The 26,375-nt window shown below is 36.6% G+C and overlaps 1 protein-coding gene across 3 annotated transcripts in view; it reads right to left on the reverse strand.

Moving 5' to 3' along the window:
- Positions 1 to 26,375, reverse strand: part of LOC136246993 (spectrin beta chain, non-erythrocytic 1-like) — a 177,405-nt gene that overhangs the window by 102,634 nt on the left and 48,396 nt on the right. For 2 of the 3 annotated variants that reach the window (XM_066038589.1, XM_066038591.1), the window contains exons 36-53: positions 25,087 to 25,350; positions 21,864 to 21,970; positions 21,498 to 21,684; positions 21,177 to 21,380; positions 20,850 to 20,927; positions 19,790 to 19,920; positions 19,504 to 19,708; positions 19,252 to 19,449; positions 18,284 to 18,463; positions 16,758 to 17,002; positions 16,258 to 16,396; positions 16,030 to 16,114; positions 15,849 to 15,943; positions 15,468 to 15,572; positions 14,821 to 15,250; positions 10,237 to 10,334; positions 9,796 to 9,996; positions 6,569 to 7,020 (exon numbers count right to left, since the gene is read on the reverse strand). In XM_066038589.1, the coding sequence (XP_065894661.1) occupies positions 6,569 to 7,020; positions 9,796 to 9,996; positions 10,237 to 10,334; positions 14,821 to 15,250; positions 15,468 to 15,572; positions 15,849 to 15,943; positions 16,030 to 16,114; positions 16,258 to 16,396; positions 16,758 to 17,002; positions 18,284 to 18,463; positions 19,252 to 19,449; positions 19,504 to 19,708; positions 19,790 to 19,920; positions 20,850 to 20,927; positions 21,177 to 21,380; positions 21,498 to 21,684; positions 21,864 to 21,970; positions 25,087 to 25,350 (3,404 nt within the window). Of the gene's footprint in view, positions 1 to 1,342; positions 1,612 to 4,487; positions 4,623 to 5,217; positions 5,294 to 6,568; positions 7,021 to 9,795; positions 9,997 to 10,236; positions 10,335 to 14,820; positions 15,251 to 15,467; positions 15,573 to 15,848; positions 15,944 to 16,029; positions 16,115 to 16,257; positions 16,397 to 16,757; positions 17,003 to 18,283; positions 18,464 to 19,251; positions 19,450 to 19,503; positions 19,709 to 19,789; positions 19,921 to 20,849; positions 20,928 to 21,176; positions 21,381 to 21,497; positions 21,685 to 21,863; positions 21,971 to 25,086; positions 25,351 to 26,375 lie in introns of those variants that run through there. The other variant, XM_066038590.1, reaches the window with a different exon arrangement.

The raw sequence follows: 26,375 nt of genomic DNA on the forward strand, positions 1-26,375 counted from the left end.
CTTCTATGTGCTATAGTTATCACAAAAAATTATCACATAATTAGGAACAAATTGAGTGCATAAAAAATCTAATTAGCATTTCATTGCATGTAATAAATGTTTGTATGTATTTTTCATACTGGTTATAACATTGGTACTTACATGGCCATGTAGAAAGATGGTCAGTATCAATCACAACTAGTAGGTTTTGTTCATCCTTGACTTGAGCAAGCAGAGCTGATAACCCTCATAACCCAGGGATTTAGCTGTTTATTAGCCTGAAGCAAAACATTACAAGAGAGTAAAGGTCAGAAACAGCAACTTACGGCTATTATTATTATACTTACCCAGTATGATCTTGCATATGTTTCTTGTCAAGTAACCACACTTTGTTCAGCTTCTTTTCTGTTTAATAGTTGAATTGGGTGTATACAATTAATCATACTGAGCACTCACACAAATACTCAATATAAGACAGCACTTCTGCTCAACGAAAATAAGTACTAAGCATTTTGACGCAGTGGAATCGGTCGACCCAGACATTTGAAAGGAGGGATTATCGATAGGCATAGTAACTAGCTACAGTCTATATTGTAGCCTAACTAGAATAAAAGTCACCCCATAGCATTGTTTCACAGTTGAATCTTACCAGAAGTGCTCAACACAGTTGATGCTGCTGGACAAGCAATTTTAAATCCTCTAAGTAAACAGGCTAAGCCTTAATAAACAGGCTGTAAACAGGTTGTAGGACCAGGTGTCCTAGCATTAATAAATAAAGTTAATAAGAGACATGACACAAGGTTGGTTACATTACATTGTACAATAATAGTAATAAACTGATTCTGCATGGCTTCCACTGTTGTTTTCACATTCCAACTATAATACAAATGAATGGGATGACTAAGTCATGGCTACCAAGTAATTAGGGAGTGATAATAATGGAAAGATTTTCAGTAAAATTATAATAATACAACGAGCTGAAGCAAGGAGGATCATCACTTGTTATACAAATTTAATTGTAATAGTTCCAGCAGACAATCTGGTACCAGTTAAATCATCACAACAACAATAATCAGAATTGGAGGAATCTAGAAATACGTAATGTATACGACTATAATAAATAAACACTATGTCACCATGCACATTAACAGGAAAATTACGAGTGTACTGAAAGAAAGGTTATCATTATGTACAAAGCCTAGCTCTCTTGATACAGTCAGATGACTTACACTGTTTGATGTATACACCAACTCTGACTATTCTGTTAGCGAGTACATCAATCTCATTGACTATTAGATATGTTAACTGATTTATGGAAACTGATGAAACACATTCCCTAGAACTGCACTTTCTATACCTCATGCCAATTTACAACCAGCAGAATACCCTGATAATAACAACACAGAGTTAATGTGTTCAAACATTATGTTAACTAGACTATGTAAAAAAAACTGGTATATCTTTAGTTACTACACAGTAAAACGTTTAGATGTTCTACTTCTTGCTAGATTTTCCTTTGTTATGATACACCGGATACTCCATAGCTTGACCTGTAGCAGTATCATCAGATTCTTGACCACTTTCTAATGCAATGTTCATCTGAATGTGCTTGATCCAGTCATTCATCTCACCCTATATAGTATATAAGTTGATATGGGCAGGCAATTACGTACAGTAGTTTGTATAGTAAATACAAAATCAACTGAATGTACACTGTAGCCAGCGGGTAAAACATGGTATTAAAATTATATATTAGGACTTCCTCATTAGACAAGATCTACAATAGTGTTTCTAATGTCCGATTATCATGACAATATCGCTTATCATGGTCAATATTTCCATGATATTTCGTGATGCACTTTTTCAGTATTGCCAAACCCTAATGCATCATAAGTTTCCTCATCCATGTAATGGCTAAACAAATTCAGGATACCCTGTCTAATGGCTCGACAAAATTGGGGTGAGGATGAAAACAAACTGAGTAAACTTACGTATGTGACCGGCAGTAACAGAGGAGTAGTGCCGAAATTTATTCTTTTATGATGAATAGTTTTGGTGCTAGACTTTTGGCACAGCAATAATTCACCAATAACACTGTGAATACACTTAATTAATTGATCAATACTCACAATTGAAACACGCTACAAAGATGGGACTGTTCGTCATGAACTGGTAAATTCCTATATTTCTCCATTTGCACAGAGAACAAAACCATTTCAACAATGTTGTTATATTTCTATGGCATAGTAGACAGGTGCTGATAACTCACAACTATTTTCTTACTCTCCACAAACAGGCAAATCTGCTGGTGTATAATAGGTTTTATCAAGAGTAAATAATGGAAGAGAGAGTATCCAACTGCCATATACTGCACCAAAAATGAGCACCTCAAGTAGAGAAGCCAACCTGTAGTGCTTTCAAAGGCAGTGTTGAATGAAGTAATAAACACCTGCTAGCTCAGACTGTTTGAAGTGTCCAGGCATGATTTGAAGTCAAACAGTCTGAGCTAGAAGGTGTTTATTACTTCATTCAACACTGCCTTTGAAAGCACTACAGGATGGCTTCTCTACTTGATGTGCTCATTTTTGATGCAGTATATGGCAGTTGGATACTCTCTCTTCCAGTTATTTACTCTTGGTTTTATTAGTTAGAGATTTGCACACTGAAGTAATTAAAACGTGTGAATTTGGCATACATATTTTTACTCAGTGTATTTTAATACGTCTTATAGCCAAATCGGTTTTGGTGGAAATCGCAGGTTTTTGCTTAGCGAGTCACGTATTATATTACTTCTGGTGCACCCTGATGTGATACACTGCTCAACCTCCATGTTTTAACATTAGGGCTGGGAAGAATATTGAAATGTACCTTCGAATATTCGCTAATAAAATGTTCAAACATTCGAAGCTTCGGTGTTAGCTTTCAAGTTACAGGTTATCTTGTATTTATGCACATCCTTCTTAGGTTTTATCTTTCTAAACCTATTTAATAAGTTTGTAAGCATTTGGAAAGTGCATACCAGCAGTACTGAATGACGCGATCAATCGATTGCAAATGGGCGTGTCCGCTATACTGCAATCATGCATAGGTAAACACCAACTAATGGCTAAAGTACATTTTCCATGCATTATCTATAACTTTATAAGGTGTTTTAAGGCTGCAACTATGGTAGTAAGCTGAACTTCGATGGTCTAAAAGTGGGTGTGGCACATGAAAGTCGATTGAAAAGAGACGAACATTGATCACACAAGAGGAATAAGCAGCTGCAATAAAGATAACGACGTTTATTTGTAATTCTTTAGTAGAATATGAGTGCATTACGAAGCTTCAAAGGATACTTTTATAATTCGAAGTTTACTACCCACGAAGCATTCGAAGCTTGTTCACAGTCCTATTTAACATGGAGGATTACTCAATCCAATTGCTATTAAATCTACCTAAGGACACCAATGTCTTGCAAAAACTTTAACATTTCTCTATACATCTAGTTTTACAAAAGCAAACTTCAGTAATTATTTTGTTTGGCAGATTGCGGATTTAACTATATTACCGTTCAAGCACAAATCACACTTGCTGACACTGTTTTCCTGAGCCATGACCTATAAGAACAATTTTCGAGTAAAGCTGCACTCACGTCTCACAGAATCACATCACAAGTAGAGTTCGCTTGCTAGAGTTCCATTTCAAGAGATGTGCAAGTCCATGATATAGTTCTCTCTTATGCTAGCTATTGAATAGTTTCTAATCCATGCATGCCTATTTATTTTTACCTAGATAGATAACAAAGTCTCAGCTGGCTATTACAGAGTTTATTACAGTGGCAACCTTGATGGTAACAGAACACATTTCCCTTGTTCTACTGTATTGCCGACTATTTGATGACCACTTCCTGTACATTGAATAAACATAGTACATCCTCTATAGTGTCTATCCTGGTGTTTAAACTGTTGCATTAATGTTGTCTTATGAAATGCATAAACCGTATCTTGTGACCACACCCACTAATTTCAGTACCAATCCAACATCAAAATCAACTACTGTATGACCTAAGGCTTAGTGAATAAAAGAGATACTAGGATAAAACATTGCCACTGAAAATCACTCTTAACAATCCATCAATCAGTCACTAATACCCACTATTGACACCTTACAGCATGGCACATCATGTGTCCCTTAAAATAGTCCAGAGAGTGATTCATCAATACATGAAGGTTAACCCGCTACAATTCAACAATCATTATACATCTTTTAAATATATGTGTGAGTATGTATCATATAATATGATAACAGTGGCTATATAGTAGGTCATCACTCTGGATCGGACGACAGTACATCTATTGTTCAGGTGGCCAAGTTCTCGAGTGCGAGCATGCAAGACGTGAATGATGAGTCGTGTGTGAGTACAATGTTGAGTTAGAATGATACTGTACATGCAGTAATGCCACATGCAGGTTTAGTTTATACGGGAAAAATACTATAATTTATGAACACCAATCACATTTCCTAACCTCACTATCAGCTTGAAACAGATACTCAGCACCATTCTCCAACCTCACTCTAAACACATATTTCTTCTTCTGGTAATCTTCTGCTTTCTCACAAGTTGCCATTTTGAGGTACAAAATATTAGTGGCTGGTTTACCCTACCATGAAAAATGTTATTAGGCACACAACAAAATTTCCATTTTTTACAAGCATGTTTCTCACTGGCATATACGTACAGATACGTCTGACGTCAACAGTAAAATAATACTGCATATATATTATACACTACTATTTAACAACTCAATGTACAGTATGTAGCTAGATAATCATAAGGCCACGAAAAGTTAATTATACGTTTCTGATTCCCTTCCTGGCCATTTTTTGCTGAATTGATTGCGCAATCACCATACGATGCTTATATCTGTTGAAAGGTATTCATGTCTTATAAACAACCTTTTCTTATGAAGATGCTCTAACTTTATATATTAATTTTGTTTTTCCCCTATAATTCTATGTACTTCCCTATCAAATGTAGTGTACCACATCAAAAAGTTGCAAAAAAAAAAATAAAAATCCTGGTCACCTGGTTAATTTTGGGGAATTGGTAGGACCAGAAACATATCATTAAATTTGCACGGCCTAACACGTAGTTACATAAATATGTACATAAAAGTAATGTAAGTATACATCCAAGATTTCCACTATGAATAATTACGGCAGAATAAAATACATTGCATGAAACCATTTACATACCATAAGAGCATGTTTGTGATCCTTGTAGAAGGACAGTTGTGCTTGATACACCACAGTGTGATAAAGGTGCCAAGATCTGTCCAACAAAATAATTGTATACATATGTAAATGGTTACAACTATGCATATTTTTTTTGTGTTCATACTGTACGTATTTATGTATAGTACATGCATTTACAACCCTTTGGTGATATGAAATGTACAAATATAGAGTAAACTGTAGAGTAACATATAGAGTAGAGTAACATATAGAGTAGAGTAACATATAGAGTAGAGTAACATATAGAGTAGAGTAACATATAGAGTAGAGTAACATATAGAGTAGAGTAACATATGGAGTAGAGTAACATATAGAGTAGAGTAACATATAGAGTAGAGTAACATATAGAGTAGAGTAACATATGGAGTAGAGTAACATATAGAGTAAAGTAACATATAGAGTAGAGTAACATATAGAGTAGAGTAACATATAGAGTAGAGTAACATATAGAGTAGAGTAACATATAGAGTAGAGTCGCTATAGAGTAAAGTAACATATAGAGTAGAGTAACATATAGAGTAGAGTAACATATAGAGTAGAGTAACATATAGAGTAGAGTCGCTATAGAGTAGAGTTAAAATAGAGTAGCTATACGTATATAAATACATGAGTCTTACAGAGGTTGTTTCATTCAGTTATTAATAGAAGTTCATGTGTTTAGTCATTAACACTTGTTATGCTTGCTGAGTATCATAGTGAAAAAATGATGTAATGACCAAATTTCTTAACCAACGATGGTAAAACATTACTATAATGAACTCAAATAAGTAATTGAGGGAACAAGCAAATTACAATGAGATTGAAATTGAGAAAAACAGCCCAAAATGTACTTTAAACTTAAAGCCCTTAGCAATGCAACTCAAGGGTAAAAAGGCTGTTGGCAACACGTCTAGCATAACACAAGTCTCTAAAGTGGAATCAGAAGTGGAGAAATGGAGGTACTATGAGTGAAAGATCAACAGCATGTAACAGTCACAGTTAATGCAACACCCTTAGTTTAAAAAATCTATGGCTTGAAATCCCTTACCAAAATCTCTCACCAAGATCTAAACATTTGCAATAATCTGTTGGATTAGTGTTTATGCTGCTTAGTAAACTAATTTCCATCCTTGAATCATACCGTCCTTTGTAACACAAATCCAAAATCAAATTGCTTGTGCTACTTATCTATGCTTCAACTAACAAATTTTCAGGCTATGCATAGTACATAACGTATATAGGCATAAACACACAAAGCACATTAACACACTACAACACTACTAAGATAGAAAAAGACGACAAAAAGATCAACTTGTATTGAAGCATCCCTTACCGATTAGAAGCCTTTTTAGTTGCACTCTCCATTTCATGCTTGCGATGAAGCTGACCTTCATAGCGATCAGGTATCTGTACATCTCCCTTACCAGTAACACTTTCTGACATTGAGTAACGATTCTGACCAGACATTGCTGTAGAGAAAGAGTTATATCTCTTAACAGCAGGTGGAGGTTGATTTTCTTTAGCTTGTGGTTTAGCAGCAACAGGCACATCACTGCTGCCATCAGTTGGAAACACATCAGGACTAGTAGGACTAGGTTCAGTGGTATCTTTACTACTGACTTTTGTGTCTCCATCAGCATCTGTACTAACTGTATTAGGAGGACTGGGTGGCTTTTGTACAGTTTCAGAAATATCTTTGCTTTCTGTTAACTTCTCTGATATTATAAGATCATCAGTAGCAGTGGATGTGGAAGTAGGAATGTCAGTAACTGGTTCCACAACATCCTACAAAGTGAATCATACAGTATGATAGTACTGTATAATACGGACAGTGAAGGTGTGGGCGTGGCTCGTGATATAATATAACCCAAAAACCTGCCTTGATTTTTCCCCACAACAACATGACAGTATTGGTTGGGTAAAATCAAGCCCAAAAGTGTCTTTAGATCGACCCGAAACTTTTCTCTCAAGTTGCTACAGAATTTCAAATATATATATATTCAACGAAATTTTCTAATGTCTGCCTGCCTGACGCCTTCAGTCAAGCGTAGTGGAAAACTGGCTATAGCTACAGCCATAACTCTTTCACAGAAACGTTTCTAATTCAATGAAAATAAAAACTTTGGTATATTGATAAACATACAATGCTTGTTCTATTATCTTACCTTCTATCCTTCTTTACCATGGCCATCATTCAAGGTTCTATCGCTGATAGTGTTAATAGACTACAGTAGGGCTTCCATCTATGGGTGTATATTGCTTCAAACTATTCGAATAACGTGATTAGTTTAGCATTGCACCGAACTATTTAAACACATATGGCTCGGTGATTTTTGAAGTTGGTAGTTGATATCAATCAGTGAGAGCAATGCGCGGCAAACTAGCCACGTGTAAGTCAATAAATAACAGCATTAAAATTGAGCCGGGTCATCCAGGTCCCGCTTTACAGATCATCTGGGTCTCACCCGAATAAGATCACATGCTAAACTAATTAGTGTAACAATACAGATTTGTAGTAACACGCAGTGGCAGAGCAAGTAGTTCATATGAGGGGGGACTGATCAGGCACTACATTCCTTCTGGTTTGGTAAGGTAAGACAAAAAAAAAAAAAAAGTCGCAGCCAGCTGACAATAGCTGCCCACCTCACCAGCTACGCCTTTATAGTTGATAAACCACATAAAAGTCCTTACATAGCTCGTTACTCACTGCTCTAATACTGTGACCGCTTTATTAGAGTGACTGCTCTAATTGAGTATCTCGATCTTTATCACGGTTTTCAGCCTCACTCCATGAAGGATAATTTTGGCACGATATCATTCTGAGGGGGGCTAAGCCCCCTAGCCCCCCCCTTCCACCACCTATGGTAACACGTCATAATGTTGCCTTGCTTCTTTCGTGAGCCACGCCTACTTGTGTAAATTACTGTCTATATGCATATGGTAGCATGCCCATTTATCGGTCTTTAGGTATGCACGAATCCACATCTGTTATTGTCTGCAGGTTTATGTAGAGCCACACCCATTAATCAGTTGTTATTGTAAGAGTCATAATCTAGTATATAGTTCTGTGATTAACTCTATATAGAATTGTGACTGGTTTTGTGAAAAGCAGGTTATTTAGTGGTCATGAGCTTGCAAAAAGAGTTCAAACAAGAAAAGAAAAAAATAGAAATTGTAAATTAGAGTAGTGACAGTCTATAGTGCTGCAATAAAAAGTACTGAAACAAGCTGGATCGGATTAGTACGAAATGTCTAAATGCTATAAAACAATAAGAAGTGAATATCCCTACTGTGCATTTTGAGTGTAGCACAGTAGGGATATTCACTTCTTATTGTTTTATAACATTACGACATTACGTACTACTCTGATCCAGCTTGTTTCAGTGCTTTTTAATATTGCAGCACTGTACACTGTCCTTTCTCTAATTTAAAATTCCTAATTTTCTCTTATACTTATGTACATATGTAAATGCATACTGTTACGATGTAACAACATAATTATGTACAGAAGTTAAATTAATTTCACAAAGAAATTCATGAATACCTACGTACAACAAGTATTAGGAATATTTTAGGGATCACAGAAAAAAGTAGGGAAACAAGGGAGGTCGCCTACACCTGCAGATATACTAGTGAACATTTAATCCCTAATTCAGTCTATATACCCAAGACCAAAGATTAAATGTTCACTAGTATATATGCAGGTGTAGGCACTTCCCTTGTTTTCATACGCTTTTTCTAAGATCCCTCATCGAACTTAAAATTCCTAATTTTTCCTTATACTTGTTTGTTGTAACATTATTATGACTGGTGAACCCATGCATACCACATCAAAATAAAGGATGGCGCCAGAATTAATGTTTTCATCTGATTCAGAACAAGCTCCCTAGTTATCAAATACTGCTTCCTTCGAAAGTGCAGCAGCCATTATACTTCGCTTTCAGCTATGTTCAGCCTTTTACACAGCGATACTAACAAAGAACACTATTAGAATTGCTGCTGCAATCAATCCAGTCACCACGGAAAATACAAACCATTCCCGTTTACAAACATACTGCAGGGAAGCCATTCATCATGCTAAAAGAATCGACACCTTGGACTGTAAACAAAAGAAATGGAACAATAAGGAGGACAAAGGTAAAAGGTAAGTCCATGATACGTGCATTGTATATACTGCGGTATGCCAAAAGGCACGCCTCGGGAGGAAGCAGTGTCGAACAGCAAAAAATTAAGCCCATAGCCTTAGCCATTATCAAGTTACGCTTGCCCGAATGCATCAGGCAGGTGGGCGGGCAGGCAGGCAGGCAGGCAGGCAGGCAGGCAGCTTGCCGGCCGGCCAGCAGTTAGTCAGTAGAAAATTTATTTATTATTTTTATATTTCATAACAATTTATTGGAAGCCTTTAGAATTGTACTGAAGGAATTTTTGGGTTTGGTTATACCTAACCAATACTGTAAAGGCAACAGGATGGTACTATGTGTTTGGATGATTATTTTGTCCAGGGAAACCCAAATCTCCATGATCCCTAGTACTACTGTACTGTATGATACGAAGTCTTACAATAGGTACTTCACTGCCCATCATCCTTTGTTTATATCCTAGTAGAGCAGTGTTAGCTTGAGGTGATAGTGTTGGTGGAGGAGGTGACTCCATCCTCTCATAATAATCATCAGAATCTTCACTATCACTTGGTCCAGCTCCAGTACCCACCACAATGGCTGGCTGTTCTGCAAAGTGTACCAGTTTCTTTGGACTCATCTCCTATAGTATTAAATGTGTACAGTATAATTTTAAACAAGCTACATAGATACAAAAAATGATATGTGTATAAGAATTTACTAGAGCTTCAACTTCCATATACTGTGTTAAAATGGGAAGGTGACTTTTGACATTTTTATGCATTCCTGACGAAACTGTACTAAGCACTACCACAATGCTACTTGTGTTGTAATACTAAACACAGTACATATTACACTGCCATGTTCTAATGTAGATACATACATTAGCCTGTTCACCAAACATCAAGGTATCAGCGAGTTCATCTACAGACTTCTTGTGGTATGTCACAACAGTAGTTTCTTCTCTAGTAGAATTTGCCACTATATGTATGGTGAAAGAGTGAATATATGACATACACATTATTTTTAATTTCAGGGTCAGTTTATGGAGAACCTCTAGCAAACAAAAATGTGACCATCTCAGAAAAAGCCCAACTTGTTCATACAGCATGCATATTGAGAAAAACGAAATTTTAAAGAAAAATCATAAAATTATGCATTCTACAAGAAAAAATAGCAAGTTTTTATTAGGCCAGTACTCTAAGAAGGGAGACTGAAATCGATTAAAACTATATACCATCTTATTCGCCTGATGGAGGGTTCCAAAATCTGTTTCATTTCTGTAGCTCCAACGGTATGCATGTCATGTATGTCTGTTTACAATGCAGTAAACGTAATTAAGATCACCATCACTTCTTCTACTAAACTGCCTTCATAGTTCATGTCCATATGCTCAAGTGACTACAGGACTTACACTATACCTTAGCTGATGTGCTAATCAATGGTGAACATTTTAAACCAAATTCCGACGTTGTAGATTAATCCAAATGGAAGTTATGGCTGTGTATGTAAGCACTTGTAGTTTATTTTAAGTATAGTCGCTGTACAAATTGATTATCTTGCTCTTCCTACTGTCTAGCACTATAATTCCAAAACTACTCATCACAGAAGGCTGAAACTTTTGTGATCCATTAATTGAACACTGCAGATAATGCTGAGAAATAATAGGGTTTTTGCTGAGACAGTCACAAATTATAACACTGAAATGAGTTAATTTCTATCAGTGCACCAAAGAGCAACTTGTACAGACACTGTGAATTACAAAAATAAAGACATTCAAGTTTTAAAGCAACACAAATAACCTTATCCTTGCAGTTGTGTGATTTAAAGTTTCTAGCTGCTTATGTGGTTTGCAATGAAATGTAGCTAAAAGACAAATGTGATCGGATCTGCAAGAACCCCATATGTTAGTGCATTTTCGAATTCCAGTTTATTACATTTTCTTTATCTAGATAGCCAAAGGGATGGTCAACCAAAGTTTCAGCCCTAGAAGTCAAGAACATTCAAAGTTACAGTGCTAGAAAGTGGCAACAGCAGAGAAATCAATTTGTACAGTGACAATACGGAAAATAAACTACAGGCGTTTAAATAAACGGTCATGCATTACTTTCGGATGCAGTCCTCTACCGAGATGCAACCTACACCATCGGATTCTCCATTAACAGCCGAATCTATTGTCGGGTAAGTTTTGTCTTTCAGGTCTTTCCTGGAAGCTGGGCAAAGGCGCAAATGTGAGAAAGAATATGATGAACTGCTCGTCCAACATAAGGCAAACTAACACTCATATCTTCTCTCTCTTTAGGAGTACTGACATGAAACAAAAAAAAAAAAAATTCGAACTCTTCTTGCTTTGGGGATCATGATGCTACCATAGGTTGTGCTGTTATTACCTTCCTTCATTGTGAAACAAGTGCTCAAAAAATCTACGGAACTTTTTTGATTTTGTAAATATTTCACCTGTTGCATTCATTGCATTTTACTGTAAAATTAGGCTTGCGCTAACATGACATCAGATAGAACCTACTTTCAACAAGTTTGGTTATAGCAGAGATTGAGTACTTCATTTGGCACAAAAACTCCACTTTGGTATGTTGGGTGGTGAGCAAGATAACTGTCAATCCATAGTTTCAATTAGGGGGGAGCAGGACCGTTGACAAATTCTCACCCCTACCCCCTTAAATAATAAGCAATATAAGAGAAGCTAAAATCCTGGATTGGCATATCACATTACCAGGTACCTGAGAATTCACCAGAAACAATTTGAAAGTGTAGTGGGAATTGGCCCCTAGATGCCATGCACATAAAAGTAAGAATGGGTATGCTTACACTATCGCTCCTCCCCCCTTTACTCTGATAAAATTGTATTTCCCCCCTTGAGTCATTTCCTAGCAATCAAATGGAATACAGATAATTGCCTTTATCATATTAGTAGACTCTAGCATAGAACACAAATACTACAGCAATCAACTGGTGGAGTAAATGAAATTTACATGCTGGAAATAATTAAATACACATAAGTATGTACCTACAACATGAAAATATAATCTAATCCAAAACAGCCAAGCTGTAAAAAAACAGTGCGGCGCTCAAAAAGGCTATGGTGAAAAACGATGTTAAATCCAAGGTGGCGGCCAAGAAATGGCTGTGATGGTAGGTTAATGGTAAAAATTTTAATAACGATGCCTTTTATAACTAAATGACAAGAACATATCTGAATCATAAAATAGATATAAAGTCTCTATTTTATGATTCAATGAATGGCAAACTCTATTCTATTGAATTGAATTTGCCATTCATATTTGGCATTTTACTTATTTAAAAACAATGTTCCAACAATAAGACAATTCAGGTGAATTTTTGTGCCGCTTGGTCTTGGCAAAAATTCACCTAAATTGCTGTTATTAAAATTTTCATCATTAACCTACCATCACAGCCATTTCTTGGCCGCCACCTTGGATTTCACATCTTTTTTCACCATAGCCTTTTTGAGGGCCGCACTGTTTTTTTACAGCTTGGCTGTTTTGGATTAGATTTCATTTCTTTTTGCATTTGTATACCCCAAAGTCAGCCTATGGCTGGCTTTGGGACTTTTTTAACCTGTCTTTTTTTCTTTACCACAGGAAGAAGAAAAGATGAAGCAGATGTACTTGAAAAACTTCTGATTTTATCAGTAAATGTACAAATTATATTTAAATAATACATTTATTTATTACAGAACTCTCCATGGTGGTTGAACACTCTACAAGGTGACTTCTTCTAGCTGCTCTCTCTACAGGGTGATTTGTTTGTAGCTGAATTCTGTGCAGGTGATTTGTTTGCAGCTGAGCTCTTTACAGAATGGTTTCTTTGTAGCTGAATTCTCTACAAGGCTAACTGATCTTTCTACAGGAAGATTTGTTTATAGCTGAACTCTCTACATGGTGGTTTCTTTGTAGCTGAACTCTCTACAAGGTAATTTCTTCTAGCTGATCTCTCTACAGGGAGATTTGTTTATAGCTGAACTCTCTACATGGTGGTTTCTTTGTAGCTGAACTATCTACAATGTAATTTCTTCTAGCTGATCTCTCTACAGGGAGTTTTGTTTGTAGCTGAACTCTCTACAGGTGATTTGTTTGCAGCTGAACTCTCTATATGATGGTTTCTTTGTAGCTGAACTCTCCACAAGGTAACTTCTTCTAGCTGATCTTTCTACAGGGTGATTTGTTTGTAGCTGAACTCTCTACAAGGAAACTTCTTCTAGCTGATCTCTCTACAGGGAGATTTGTTTGTAGCTGAACTCTCTACAGGTGATTTGTTTGCAGTCGAACTCTCTACATGATGGTTTCTTTGTAGCTGAACTCTCTACAAGGTAGTTTCTCCTATTGATCTCTCTACAGGGAGATTTGTTTGTAGCTGAACTCTCTACATGGTAGTTTCTTTGTAGCTGAACTCTACAAGGTGATTTCTTCTAGCTGAACTATCTTTTTCCATAGTTGCATGAACTCCCTACAAGGTAACTTCTTCTAGCTGATCTCTCTACAGGGTGAATTGTTTGTAGCTGATCTCTATACAGGTTTCTTGTTTCTAGCTGATCTTTTGAATTCTCTTCAGGGTGACTGCTTTATTAGGATGACTGCTCTATTAGAGTATTTCGATCTCGCACTTGCTGCACCAAGTTGGATTTCGTGTTCTAACTCCATGGCTTTAAGTCTGATTCTTCTATACCATTGAAGAGCCTTTCTAAGATGATTACTCCATCTATACAGCGATTTTCAAAGCATTACTCCAAGCGGTTTATCTGGTAGGCATGGCAAGTAGTAGTTTTTTATTAGCTAATCTCGATTGCATAATTGTTACACACTGTTGGTTTTTTCGTTGTATCTTCCTGGTTTTTAGCTCGATTTCTTTCAAACCACAAAAGGTTTGAGGTTCAATAGTTAACCTATTCACCAACCGATTTTCAGCTTCTTCCCATACGCAGTTTACCCTGTAGGCATGACAACATATTGGTGTTATTTATCATGAATAATTGCTCATAACTCTTTTCCTGTTTATCGTATTCTAGCCAAAGTTGGTACAGAGATGCGCCTTTACACCCCCCTTCAGTGTGCCAAATTTCAAGGCAATCGGATATTGCGTTCGCGTTTTATAGCAGTTTTTGTAAATGTGCGAAAAGAGGAAGAAAAATAAGAAAAAAAAAACGAAGAAACTAAGCAATTTTTGAAGTCGTATATCTCAGGAACACTTGAAGCGATTTCGCTCACATTTGGAATGTGGAGTACTGATGGTGGAGGGAGTGTCCACAGCAAAAATCGTCTTGTTTCATAAAGGCAGCACAGAGCTACGGAGGTGCGAAAATTGCGTTTTCTTTCTTCCTGTCAATATACTTACAGGTGTTGCGCGCCGGCTTCTTGGGCCGCACGACACACTACCGTGTGTCTTGATCACTACATTTACAATCTAACTACGTATAACACAATTATCTAACCATTATCTGCTTCGATACCATCAACAACATCTACTCCAGCATTACTCTGTTTTGGTGATTGTGATTCATCAACATCACTGAGCTCAGTACCACCTTCAATAATATTATCACATGATAACTTCCTGACAGCTGCTGGTCTTTCCTGATCATCACCTCCTGACAAATATCCCTCAGTATCAGAGTGACGACGATGTTTTAAGATCCCTTTTAATGGCTTGCCATTAGGTAACACTACTGGCTCTGCTAGTTTATCAGCTTCTTCATCTTCATCAGGAGTGACTGCTATATCTTGAGGAATAGTGTCCTCTGTTGTGGTAATTTCTAAGTTGATTATAGGAACTTGTTGTGACTCTGTAGTAGAGATCTCTGCTTCTGTAGCTGATACAGCAGTTATAGTATCATCAGTAGGAGAATCAGGAACATGTTCATACTAAATTGAAAAAGATGGATGATTTTTACAGCTAATACAACAGTAAGATGAAATGGAATATTAAAAATTTTATGATTGTAAAATAAATCCAATAATTCTGTACAGTTTATGAATCCGTTAGGAAAACAAACTTTGTACAAAAATGAACAAACCAAAACCTCATACACTTTATATGAAAAAAAAACAAGAATAAAGTGCTAAAGTCGTACAGCTTTACCTTAGTTACAGAGCTAAGCATGGGCACCGTATCATCAACAATTGAGAAGTTGGCATCCAAGTTGGACAACTTCAGTAACAAACCCTCCACTTTATCTAAATCATCCTACAATGGAATAATCATTATTAATACATACGGCCAAGTTAATAACCACATTATGACATTAACTATAGCAAAAACAAGTAATAGTTGTAACATGAGCATGAGGACTTTGCCTGATATGTATGCCCGGCTGCCCTTGTATGTAGCCCAGCTAGCTGGGATACATACGAAATGTATCCCAGGCGGTTCCTTTGATCTGAGGTGTAAAAGTGGTAATTAAATATATACATTAATCTTTAAACAGCATATAATATGGATGGTGCTTATACTGTAACTCACTCCTGTAATATGCTCAACTTTCACATCATGTTCAGCATTTATTAGAGTAGCTTCAATAGCTAACATCTTCTCATACTGTTGAACTGCCTCCAAATCTGTAGATTGTACATGAATATGTGTACACAATAATTCTGCACACAGTGCAAACTAGTATTCGGTAAATAAATACACTTTAACTCACAAATGTTAAGCTCTTCCAATTTGTCGTCATAACTTTTGTACACAAAATTTCTCAGTGCTGTGACATTTGCAGCAGCTTGGTTGACCTAAATTATACATGCAAGTAACGTACATAGTTTAAATTATTAAGGTACATACTGTATAAGTTTAAAAATTTAGCACATCAAAATCCAGAAAACACTTTAAACATTACAGTACTATTGAGTGAAGCATAAAAACAGATACATACTTCTTCAATGGCATAATGTTCATCTTCAGAAAGCTGCTTTTGTTCATTGAGCAAAAATTCATAATTCTTTTGACGACTATCCAATAACAACATCCTGTTCTCATGATCAAGAATCATCCCTTCAACTGATGATGAACCCCTAATAAAGAGAAAAGTATGTAGGAATAGTCAGTAACATAATTGTATTATGTAGTTGGAGTTTATGTTCAATTTAATAGGAATATTTACCAATAACTTAACACAGGACAAAAAGCTACAAAAGAAGGAAAAGCCTATAATTTAGTGTCACTTCATATTGACTGGTCAAGGTAGTACAGTAATACGTAACAGTATCATTGCATGCCTCAGCAGTTTTGCATTCCAGGTTACAAGAAAATGCAAAGTGTCACTGTGTAGAGACTTTCGCACATCCTTGCAAGACTATTATTAATAATATCCAAATGCAAACACCACACATTGTCATTGTTATTAGTTCATGTCAACTGATAAGAAACACGTACCCTGATGGGTATGTATTCATAATCTCCTCCTTCATCATATTGTACCATTCTGAAAGGTAGTTAGTGATGGCTAAGAAACATTGTAGCTTGTGAGAATCAATCAACATCTGTCGATTCTGTGACAATAGTGCTTGCATCTTCTCAAAGGAGGCCTCCAATTCTAGGAATGCCATTTCAACAGTATCAGCTTGTTCCTCTGAAGTCTCCTTCATGAGCTCATGACATAATGTGCTCAGGTGATCTTTCTGGAAAGTGATAACATAAATGTACATAGTTTTATGTGTCTAACAGTCATACTAATACTATTGTTGTCAATGTATATAATTATATACGATATACATGTATATATAAAGAACTTTGTGTGGGAGGATCAAAACAAAATTTATTCTGTATTAGCCATACAAGCAAATATTGGGCAGTTATAGAAGACTTTATAGACCCACAGTTCTACATCAGGTAGTTATATAACTGTCAAGCCTATTTGCTTTGAATGAGTAATCAATCACTCTGGCCAGTACAGCCATTTACCAAGCCAGTCTAGGCTAGTAGCCTGTACTATGTAGGGTGACCGAGGCAGTTTGCCTAACCAGTAAGAGCAGAACTACTTAGAGATATTGATTGCAGTCAGCAGTGAATATCCTTTCTACGTTTTGTTCACATAAACGAGTGAGTCCTAGGAATATCACACCATATTAAAGTGAAAATTTTAGTAGTTGAGAAAATGGTGATAAGACTACTATATGTGTTTCTAATTGTTTCGTTTGTCTTGTGTGTACTTCAGGTTGACGGTCCTCCATACCAGTTAAAGCACTGCCTAGGTTTGTGCCACACGGGAAATATAGCACTCAAAGAGTGGTCTTGAGATGAAATATATTAGTCTCTCACCCACTCTTTTAAGTGCTATATTTCTAGTATAGCAGTTGCGACAGTTCTTTAACTCTGACATATACATATGTACATACGTACGTAAATAAGTACATACATAAACCATCTGAATGAGTACATGAATACAAGCTGCATTTTAGTGTATGAACATACTTACATACACACAAGGGCGTCACAGTAGGTACAACCAGTGAGGCCAGAGCCTCACCACTTTTTGGCTCAGTGAAATTTTAAAAAATTAACTTGAAGCAAAGCTGAAAGTAGTTAACATGTAATGTTTGGTATCAATTTAATAGCAATAATGGTCAGAAACAATACTGTCTTTCTCTCAGAAGACTTCTTCCGTATTAAGCGCCTCTAAAAATAATTACCGTAATACCAGCTTTAGCTTTGTTTCTCTTTGGAGCTGCTTTGGAAACACTTCTTACTGTTTATTAATAGACTCAAATGATAAGGTTAAGAGTTAAAGAGTTGTTTTTGGTCAGCCTCCATTGAACACTTGCACACAGTACTACAACCAAAGAGTGCCTCCAAATGACATCTCTAAATGTGCAATTATAAAAATTTCCTGTGGGAATGCCCCCAGACTGAGCCTTTCCACTTTCACTTTTACTGATGCCCCTGCATACACATGTATGTACCTGCTGTTTAAAGGCTTCTGTAGAATAGCACAGTTCACCATGTTTTAGTAGCAACAGCTTCACCTCCACACAATTGTGTCCAGGATCTTTATTGATGGATTGAGAAAATTCTTGAATGGAATCACTAAGGCACTTCACTGATAAGAAATACTGCATCACCTTCAGGTTTAACTTCAGATCCTGCAATTGAAGAGTGTTAACATTATTAAAAGATATCTATTTCCTACTTATATGTATACCTGCAGTGGGACTGGATTTTGGAAAACCAAAACACATTGCATATCAATAAATTTTTAGTTAAAGAATCGCTAATATAATCTGCCAATGGAATTAAGCACGGGTACAAAATTTACTAATTTCATTAGAGCATTCCAGGTACACAAGTTTACTGCCAAAAATACAGAAATTTTGACAAGATTGAAAAGTGTAGTAGTATCAAGAGTGATCACAAAGGAGGAGGTGGTGAGGTGGGCAACAGATATACAAACTGAAAAAGGATGGGGACCACAACTGAAAGTTACAGAACTGTGCTAGCTGACTCCTTAGTGGCTCCTATGTAGCAGAATCGACAGAGAAAACATTTGGCCAACCTTAACAGGCCATCCACTAGTGTACCACTGATTCGATTCTTATCAAGCCAGGTCCTTGCAAAGGCATGAAATCACTGTTCAAGTTTGCCATACCACCCAGTTCTTTTAACTTGCCTGTAATGGTGAGGATTAAAATTAATAATATGGTAGTATAGCTATGGGATTTTGTCTAATGTACAATTTAGACCAGTGTTTGGTTACATTTTAGTCTGTGATCTACTGTACACGTATGTGCATTTGTTTCTCTAGATTGAAAATTAGCAATACATATCCACACACAAAATTTATACCGTGACACATCAATTGAGCTTTTCTATGATAACTGAATAAACTGTCACGTCGAAATTTATGTTAAGTAATTGTCCACATTCTTATTACCTTTTCAAACTCCATTAAATCCTTGTTAAACTTCTCCCATAGCTCACCGACTGATTCTAGAGCCTCAGTAACTTGTGCCTTATCACAACCAGGCCATTTTTGCAGCAGCTCTTTACCCATGGACGACAGTTGGTCTATCTGTTGTACTCCTTGTGTAACTGTTGTATTCTTCCCTGCCACAAATGTATCCAGAGATTTCTTTAAAAGGAAAAAAGTAAAACAAATACATCAAATATTTATAATGTCACTGACCATTGCTTCTTCAGTATTATCACCTAGTTCATCAATAATAAGAACAGATTGTCTCTCAGCCACCCATTGCTTAAATTCCTCTACTCCTTCAAGAAGAACAAATAGTTCAAATGATTCTTCTAGTTTGGCTTGTCTCTTAGCTGCTGTCTCCATGAGATTGTCATATGTAGATTGAAGGTTGGCCATTACATCAGAAAGCTTTTCACTACACAAAGAAGCATATTGATAACATACGTAAGTTAAAAAGCATGGTGAACTGGTAAAGCAGACACAAAATTGTATTTACCTTTCTCTTTCATTTGTACTGACCAATTCATCAGCCCTGTTCGACAAGATTTGTAAATCAGAGTTGTAATTGGTGACAGTTTCGGAATATTCCTTGTGTGATACCAGCAAAGTATCAGCTTCACTGGATGACTAAAGACAAACACAAGTACATATATTTTATAGTTGTAACATGGGCACGAGTGATTTGCCAGAAATGTATGTCTAAATTCCTAGGGCACAGCCCAAGGAGTGTAGGCATACATTTTAGGCAAATGACGAGTGCCAATGTTACAGCTAATATGTAACACTTCCGTTAAGGCTGATAGCCTTAATGCCAATACGAGTGGAATCACTGGATTTGCTATATATGCATGCCTGAAAGATTCGATTATGGTTAGGCAGCAAGTAACGTTGTAACTACGGTTGTTATAATAAACGGAGGAGTCCTACGGATATCGCAGAAAGTCGAGTAGGGAAAATTTCCAGGAAGTTACAAGTGTTTTAATGCTTTCGTGCTGTTTAAAGACTAATCACAACATATACTAAAGACCTAAAGGGATAAGCTTCGTTATAGAGTGATTAACGCATGTCAGCCGTAATGTGGGCATGTCCGCATTCAAATACGTACCGAAATGCTTGGGAATGCACTGTAAGACTAGTACTTACTTTTAAGTAACATTTTCCAACTTGTAGAATGGCAAGGATACCAAAACGCCTTCATTTGACTGCTGCTTCTGGCAATACTTTAATTTGTGGTAATCATCACGTGAGCATTGATATATTCCCACAATCGATTTCGGTCTGAGCTTGTATAAAACAAACAGAGGGTGGTACCACTACCTCATCCACATCAAAGCCATACTTGCTTTGATGAAAGTGGTTTGCCCTTTTAGAAGTGCAACCACTTTCCTGGGATACATTTCAATGTACACCGGTGTACATTTACATGTCTCCCTGTGTTGAGGTATACATGGCAAATGTATCCTCTGGAATTGCTTTGATCTGAGGTGTGAAAGTGTTACATGTTAGTTTATATGAAGCTCAGTACATGCTACAATATATAATAGTGCAATATGTACCTTTCCAAGATCATCTATGGTTAAGAAAATTTCTTGCTCTCCTAACCATATTTCATTCTCTGATACATCATAATAAAACTGTAAATTTATATACAAATACTTCAATGATAACATATTCACTATTATAAATTAACATACACACATACCTAAATGCATATAATTTAATATGTTAATGATCAGATAACAATATAAAACGTATACTTTGACTACTTTCACACATAAACATTGTAAAACCACAAACAACAACATTGCAGCCTTTATGTGAACCATGCAAGATATCAACAGAAATAATGAGTTGTTTACACAACTACTTCGATGTACACACACCTGTTGTGCAAGCTGTGCTTGGTGTAGTATGTTGTCTCTTCGCTCCACTTCAACCTTCAACTCCTCCCACAATTCTTGCAGTTCTACAACCTTTGCAAGTAGCAGATCACCAGATCTGATGTTATCACCAGATGCTAATTGAGTAGCATAATCACAAGCAGCCTCAAAGATCTTCTCATGTTCTTTCACAATAGCATCTAACACCTGTGTGAACAGGGATACAAAACAGGCAGTGAAGAGCATGTATATGTAGCAGCTATACAAAATACAAGATGGTGATTTTGCATTTGATCTTCTATTAACTTGTACCATATAACGCACTTTGTGTTGGTTTATTAGAGTGGATGCTTCAGTTAGAGATGAAGGGAACTCTTCACTCTTAGCTAATTCCAAGTGTTCTCTGATCCATTTCTCTTCTTCCTCCAATAACTTAAGCTGTAGCAATTGCTTCTTGGACAGCTCTAAGCCACTAAGATTGTTATTAGCTTTTTCTTTGAGATCTGCTAATCTGTATTTTCACAGAACAGAAAAATAATCCAATAACACTGTTATATGTAAGCATGCACATACATAAAGTACCAACGCTACAAGTCATAGCATCAGTGAATAATGCTACAGTATGTTTGCTAGTTCTCTTTATCACATCCAAACACTGTCATACGTACTCTCATGTACGTAAGAACCTACCTTTGCTGCAGTTCTTCATGGCTCTTGTAACTCTCTGCAATAGGTTCACTGGGTAATGGTAGCCCTTCAAAATCTTTTGTTAGCTTGTCTAGCACTGCCATCAGTTTCTATTGTGTAGTATAGAAACAATACAAGTGACTACAAGAATGTTTAACAAGACATTGACTAGATGAACACATAAAATTTCAAGAGTAGTTGATGTTCTATAAAATTGTAAACAGGTGCAAACACTATTTGTTTTACACCAACGTCACAGCTGTCATGCGCTAAGCAAAAACTGTTAACTTTGTACAGTACTCCTCTTCTTTGCTGGGCATACTATGAAGACATAGACCTTCAGTTATTCGACCCTCGTTTATCTGTACTCTTGTTTATCAAAAACTGAAAATGACTAAGTATTTATAGTACAGGTGTATGATCACAGTACCGCTCAGATGTAACGCCATCTTGTTTGCACTGTTCTCATAGACATAAATGCAAACTCCACATCTAATGGTACAGGCAATGAACTTCCCACGAAATAATTTCATTCACTTGTAATAACCTCAAATAAACAGAGTGTATACAACATTACATAATATTCCATGAACTAATCAACACACTCATACACATACTATTAACACTATTAACAAACACACTATTAACACCAAACAAATATGATAATAATTATGGGATTCAAGGAATCATGATCTGCCCACAATTATAAAAATTATTATTACCTGTTGTGAGACTGAGTGTGGCTCTTAACTAGACAATGGGTGGCCTGCAGTTTCAATTCTGGACTTTTTCCTTCATTGGCCTATTCTCAGTCTTGCCTATGCCTTGAAACAGTGGCCTCATACATACGTATATGCATTTGTCTAAACATCTGAAAACCAGCCTTCGAAATAATTGCTTCAACTGTCAACAGGATAGATGTTTACTGTGTTTTTATAAAAAGTACTAGACTGGTAAGAGGTGAGATTTTTTGTGTTGTTTCGCTTAAGCCGATTTCTGCACTTCAACGTTATATAATAGCCTTGTGGTTGCCGTTGTGTAAACAAAACCTCCATAGTCAAATTCATTGTTCTATAGTGAGTATTATATAGTTTATAGGAATACTCTATAGCGGGTTGTTGGAGTGAGGAATTAATTTTAGCATTTGGGGTCATTCACTAAAATTTAATTCGCGAGAATTTTGGCACCATGGTAGTAATGTTATGGCATGATTTAGTCTAAGGTCACAGCTTCATCACTAAGCACTCTTGAAAGAGGGTAGGTAAAAACAGTGGACCCGGGGACCAAGGACCCGGGACCCACGGAAATCCAACTCTGTATGGAATTTTATATACCTCACAGTATTCTATACTTGTACTAGGTACTTTTGCAAGTAGTCTTGCATGGCCAATCCACTTTTTCTCCCCTTCTGGTGTCTCACACGATGTTTACACCAATTAGAAATTATAAGTGCCTCTAAAAAGTGACTGAAGCTGACTGTATTTGTGACTGGGCCTGCAAAAACAGGGCATGTGGGCACATGATTTTTTCCTACTTTTTCATCACTTATAACTTTTAATACTAATATGCTATAGCAATGATATTTTTAACACATATTCAGCAGTTAATTGGCTTTACGATGCAAGTTACATAATGCAAATATTCTGTTCCATTGCTGAAATATAACCTTTAGTGTGATAGGGTGTAGTTTGTGCCCACATGCCCTGCTTTCGCAGGCCCAGTTGCATGTATAGACCACTGCCTGCTGCACAGTAAGCATACTAGTCTACTATGCCGCCTAGCTACTAGAGTAGTTTAGGAACATTGTACAAATGCACCATGACGTATGAAGAGCTGCTGGAACTTGCTTAACTTGGCTTAGCTGGTAATTGTTCGCCTGCTGCACAATGAGCATGTTAGTCTAGTCTATTAGCTATGTCACCTAGCTACTAAAGTTTAGAAACGTTGTGCAAACAAATACCGAAAATAGCAAGTGACCTGTAATTAATGCAGTCAGCTTCAGACATGTTTTCGAGGCGCTTATAGCTAATTTCTAATTGGTGTAAACATCATGCGAGATGCCGCGAGGGGGGGGAAAGTGGATTGGCCATGCAAGACTACTTGCAGAGGTACCTAGTACAAGTATAGAATACTGTGAAGTGTAAAAAGTTACAAGAAGAGTTAAATTTCCGTGGGTCCCTGGGTCCCCGGGTCCACTGTTTTTACCTACCCCTTGAAAGATACTTTTGCCCAGCTAAAGCCAGGGATGTAGCTGTGTATGGTTATGCGAGTTGAAGCAAGAAGTGTGGATAGAGAAAGGTGCACGTGATCCAAACTAACTAATGGCGAACTAAAAATAATTTCCATTTAGCCTGCAGGCCTGCTAGCAAGAGTCCAGTTCTCTATTAAATCTTTCTCCCAGCCCATTCAGAGTATAGTTTAACCAAAGATGCTACGGTTTAAAGATGGATACGATCCAGGATGCGAAGGACAGCAGACGGTTGTGCGTACGACACAATGCAGAATGAATCACTTTGTGTTCATTCTACTGTAGTTTAAAAAAAAAAAAACTGTTTTGGGCTTGTGAAACAAGAGATACGAATGATGGTAGCTATTCAACCCATGGGAAATTCTTGATGAACTCAACCATACTAAATTTTCAATATTATAGGCTATTATCAGCAAAATTTCCCATGAAATAATTAATCACCAAATCAGCACACACTATTCTAGGTATGGGACACACCCAGTATATTGTGTAAACCATTAAACAATTAAATATTTAAAATAGTTATTTCAAAGAATTTCATTCATTCATTCACTTGTAAAAACCTCAAATGAACAGAGTTTATACAGCAATACATAATATATTCCATGAACTAATCAACACACTCATACAAGTACTATTTACACTATTCCAGGTAACAGACAAATCTAGTACACTTAAACAAACAAACAAATGTGATGATAATTATATAGAGAGATTTCAGGGAATTCTAATCTGCCCAAAAATATAAAATGTTATTACCTGCTGTGAAATGCCAGACTATTGCTTACTATACTCTACCATCCTGACAACTCATACATAGCAAACAATAAGCTGCATATACTATGCTGCATAAATGTATGTACGTTTACAGTAATGACTCATACTAGCTTGTGAAATTCTTAATAACGTCACACTGCTCAACAACAATAAGACCGCAATATATTTTGTGAGAACAACAAAACTATCATAATACATTACCTTGTGTTCATTCAAAAAGTTCTCAGCCTGGTCCAAATCAGTTGGCACTTTTTCCTCCACCAGATCAGCCTCAATATTATCAATGTGTTCACTGACTTGATATGTTCCTTTTACAAATGAGTCATCTTCTTTACCAGTAGCTAACTCTTGATCTAGTTCAGTTGACTTGTCAATCAACAGGTCCCATACTGCAGCAATGTCAGCAACATGCTCGTCCACCTCATCAGCAAACTGAGGATATTGTTGCTTCAGATTCTCTCCATCCTTTATAAAAGATAATTTGAATATAGGTGTATGTAGTCATTGAAATAATACAACTATTAAATAATCTCTAGCATTTATTGTCAATGAAGCAGAATATTGTGTTTTTATATACAATGTAAGAGTTTAATACGCAAGCACATACTCTTCTTAACACGGTGTTCTTATCGCCCATCTGAAACTATCGAGAAACGCCGGTTTTAAATATTCAGAGTGTTGTAGCTTGCCAATGGTGGTAGCTACGCGTACCAAATTTACACACATTTTACAACAATTTAATATATTCCAGATCATCCACTGAAGAAGTAGTAAACAGCTAAGTTTCCTGCCATTTTGAATAGTTTTTTAACCGACGTTTGCTGTATCAGGAGAGCTCCAAAAGGGTGGGAGGTGGGGGACCTGGAAGGTGGGGAAAATGCTGTTTTTTTTTGTTTTTTTTTAATGAAGAGGAACGTTTTGGGATGAATTAGGTCAAGTTATGGGCCATTCAGGTCTCAAAACTGGCTAAAATAAAAGGAAATTCACAGCAGATGTATTTAATCAACACCATGGAGCTGTACAGCCACATACAGCCATTCCCAAGTTTACCAGAACTCCATTAAGGCCACACATCACACGTATGGATCACAACTGGGCTTGGGAAAAGCAGCCAGCAAAACCAGACCACTCAAGTCTAGCTGATTTTGAGTGTGAAGTTTATTCATGTAGCTTTGTGTTCTTGTGAAAAATCGAATCTGCTGACATGGGCGATAAGACCGGTTTTCCCAGACTGGGTCACATATACAATTTATACCACCAAACACATAAAAGTATATTGGTAATAAACTCATATGTACAGATATTTAGAAGGTAAATCTTGGACTTCCATTACAGAGTACAATATAACGGTCGGCCATCGGCCATTTTCCGACCAAGTGATGCTGTTGACCGATCAATGTAGCCGTTGGTCGGCCATGTGTGCCGACCAAATTTTTCACAACTATAATTCTTTATCGTTAGTCTTTATAACATGCTATTATTATAGTTAT

Source organism: Dysidea avara, chromosome 2 (assembly GCF_963678975.1).
Source record: "Dysidea avara chromosome 2, odDysAvar1.4, whole genome shotgun sequence".
In the NCBI taxonomy this organism is placed as follows: Eukaryota; Metazoa; Porifera; class Demospongiae; order Dictyoceratida; family Dysideidae; genus Dysidea; species Dysidea avara.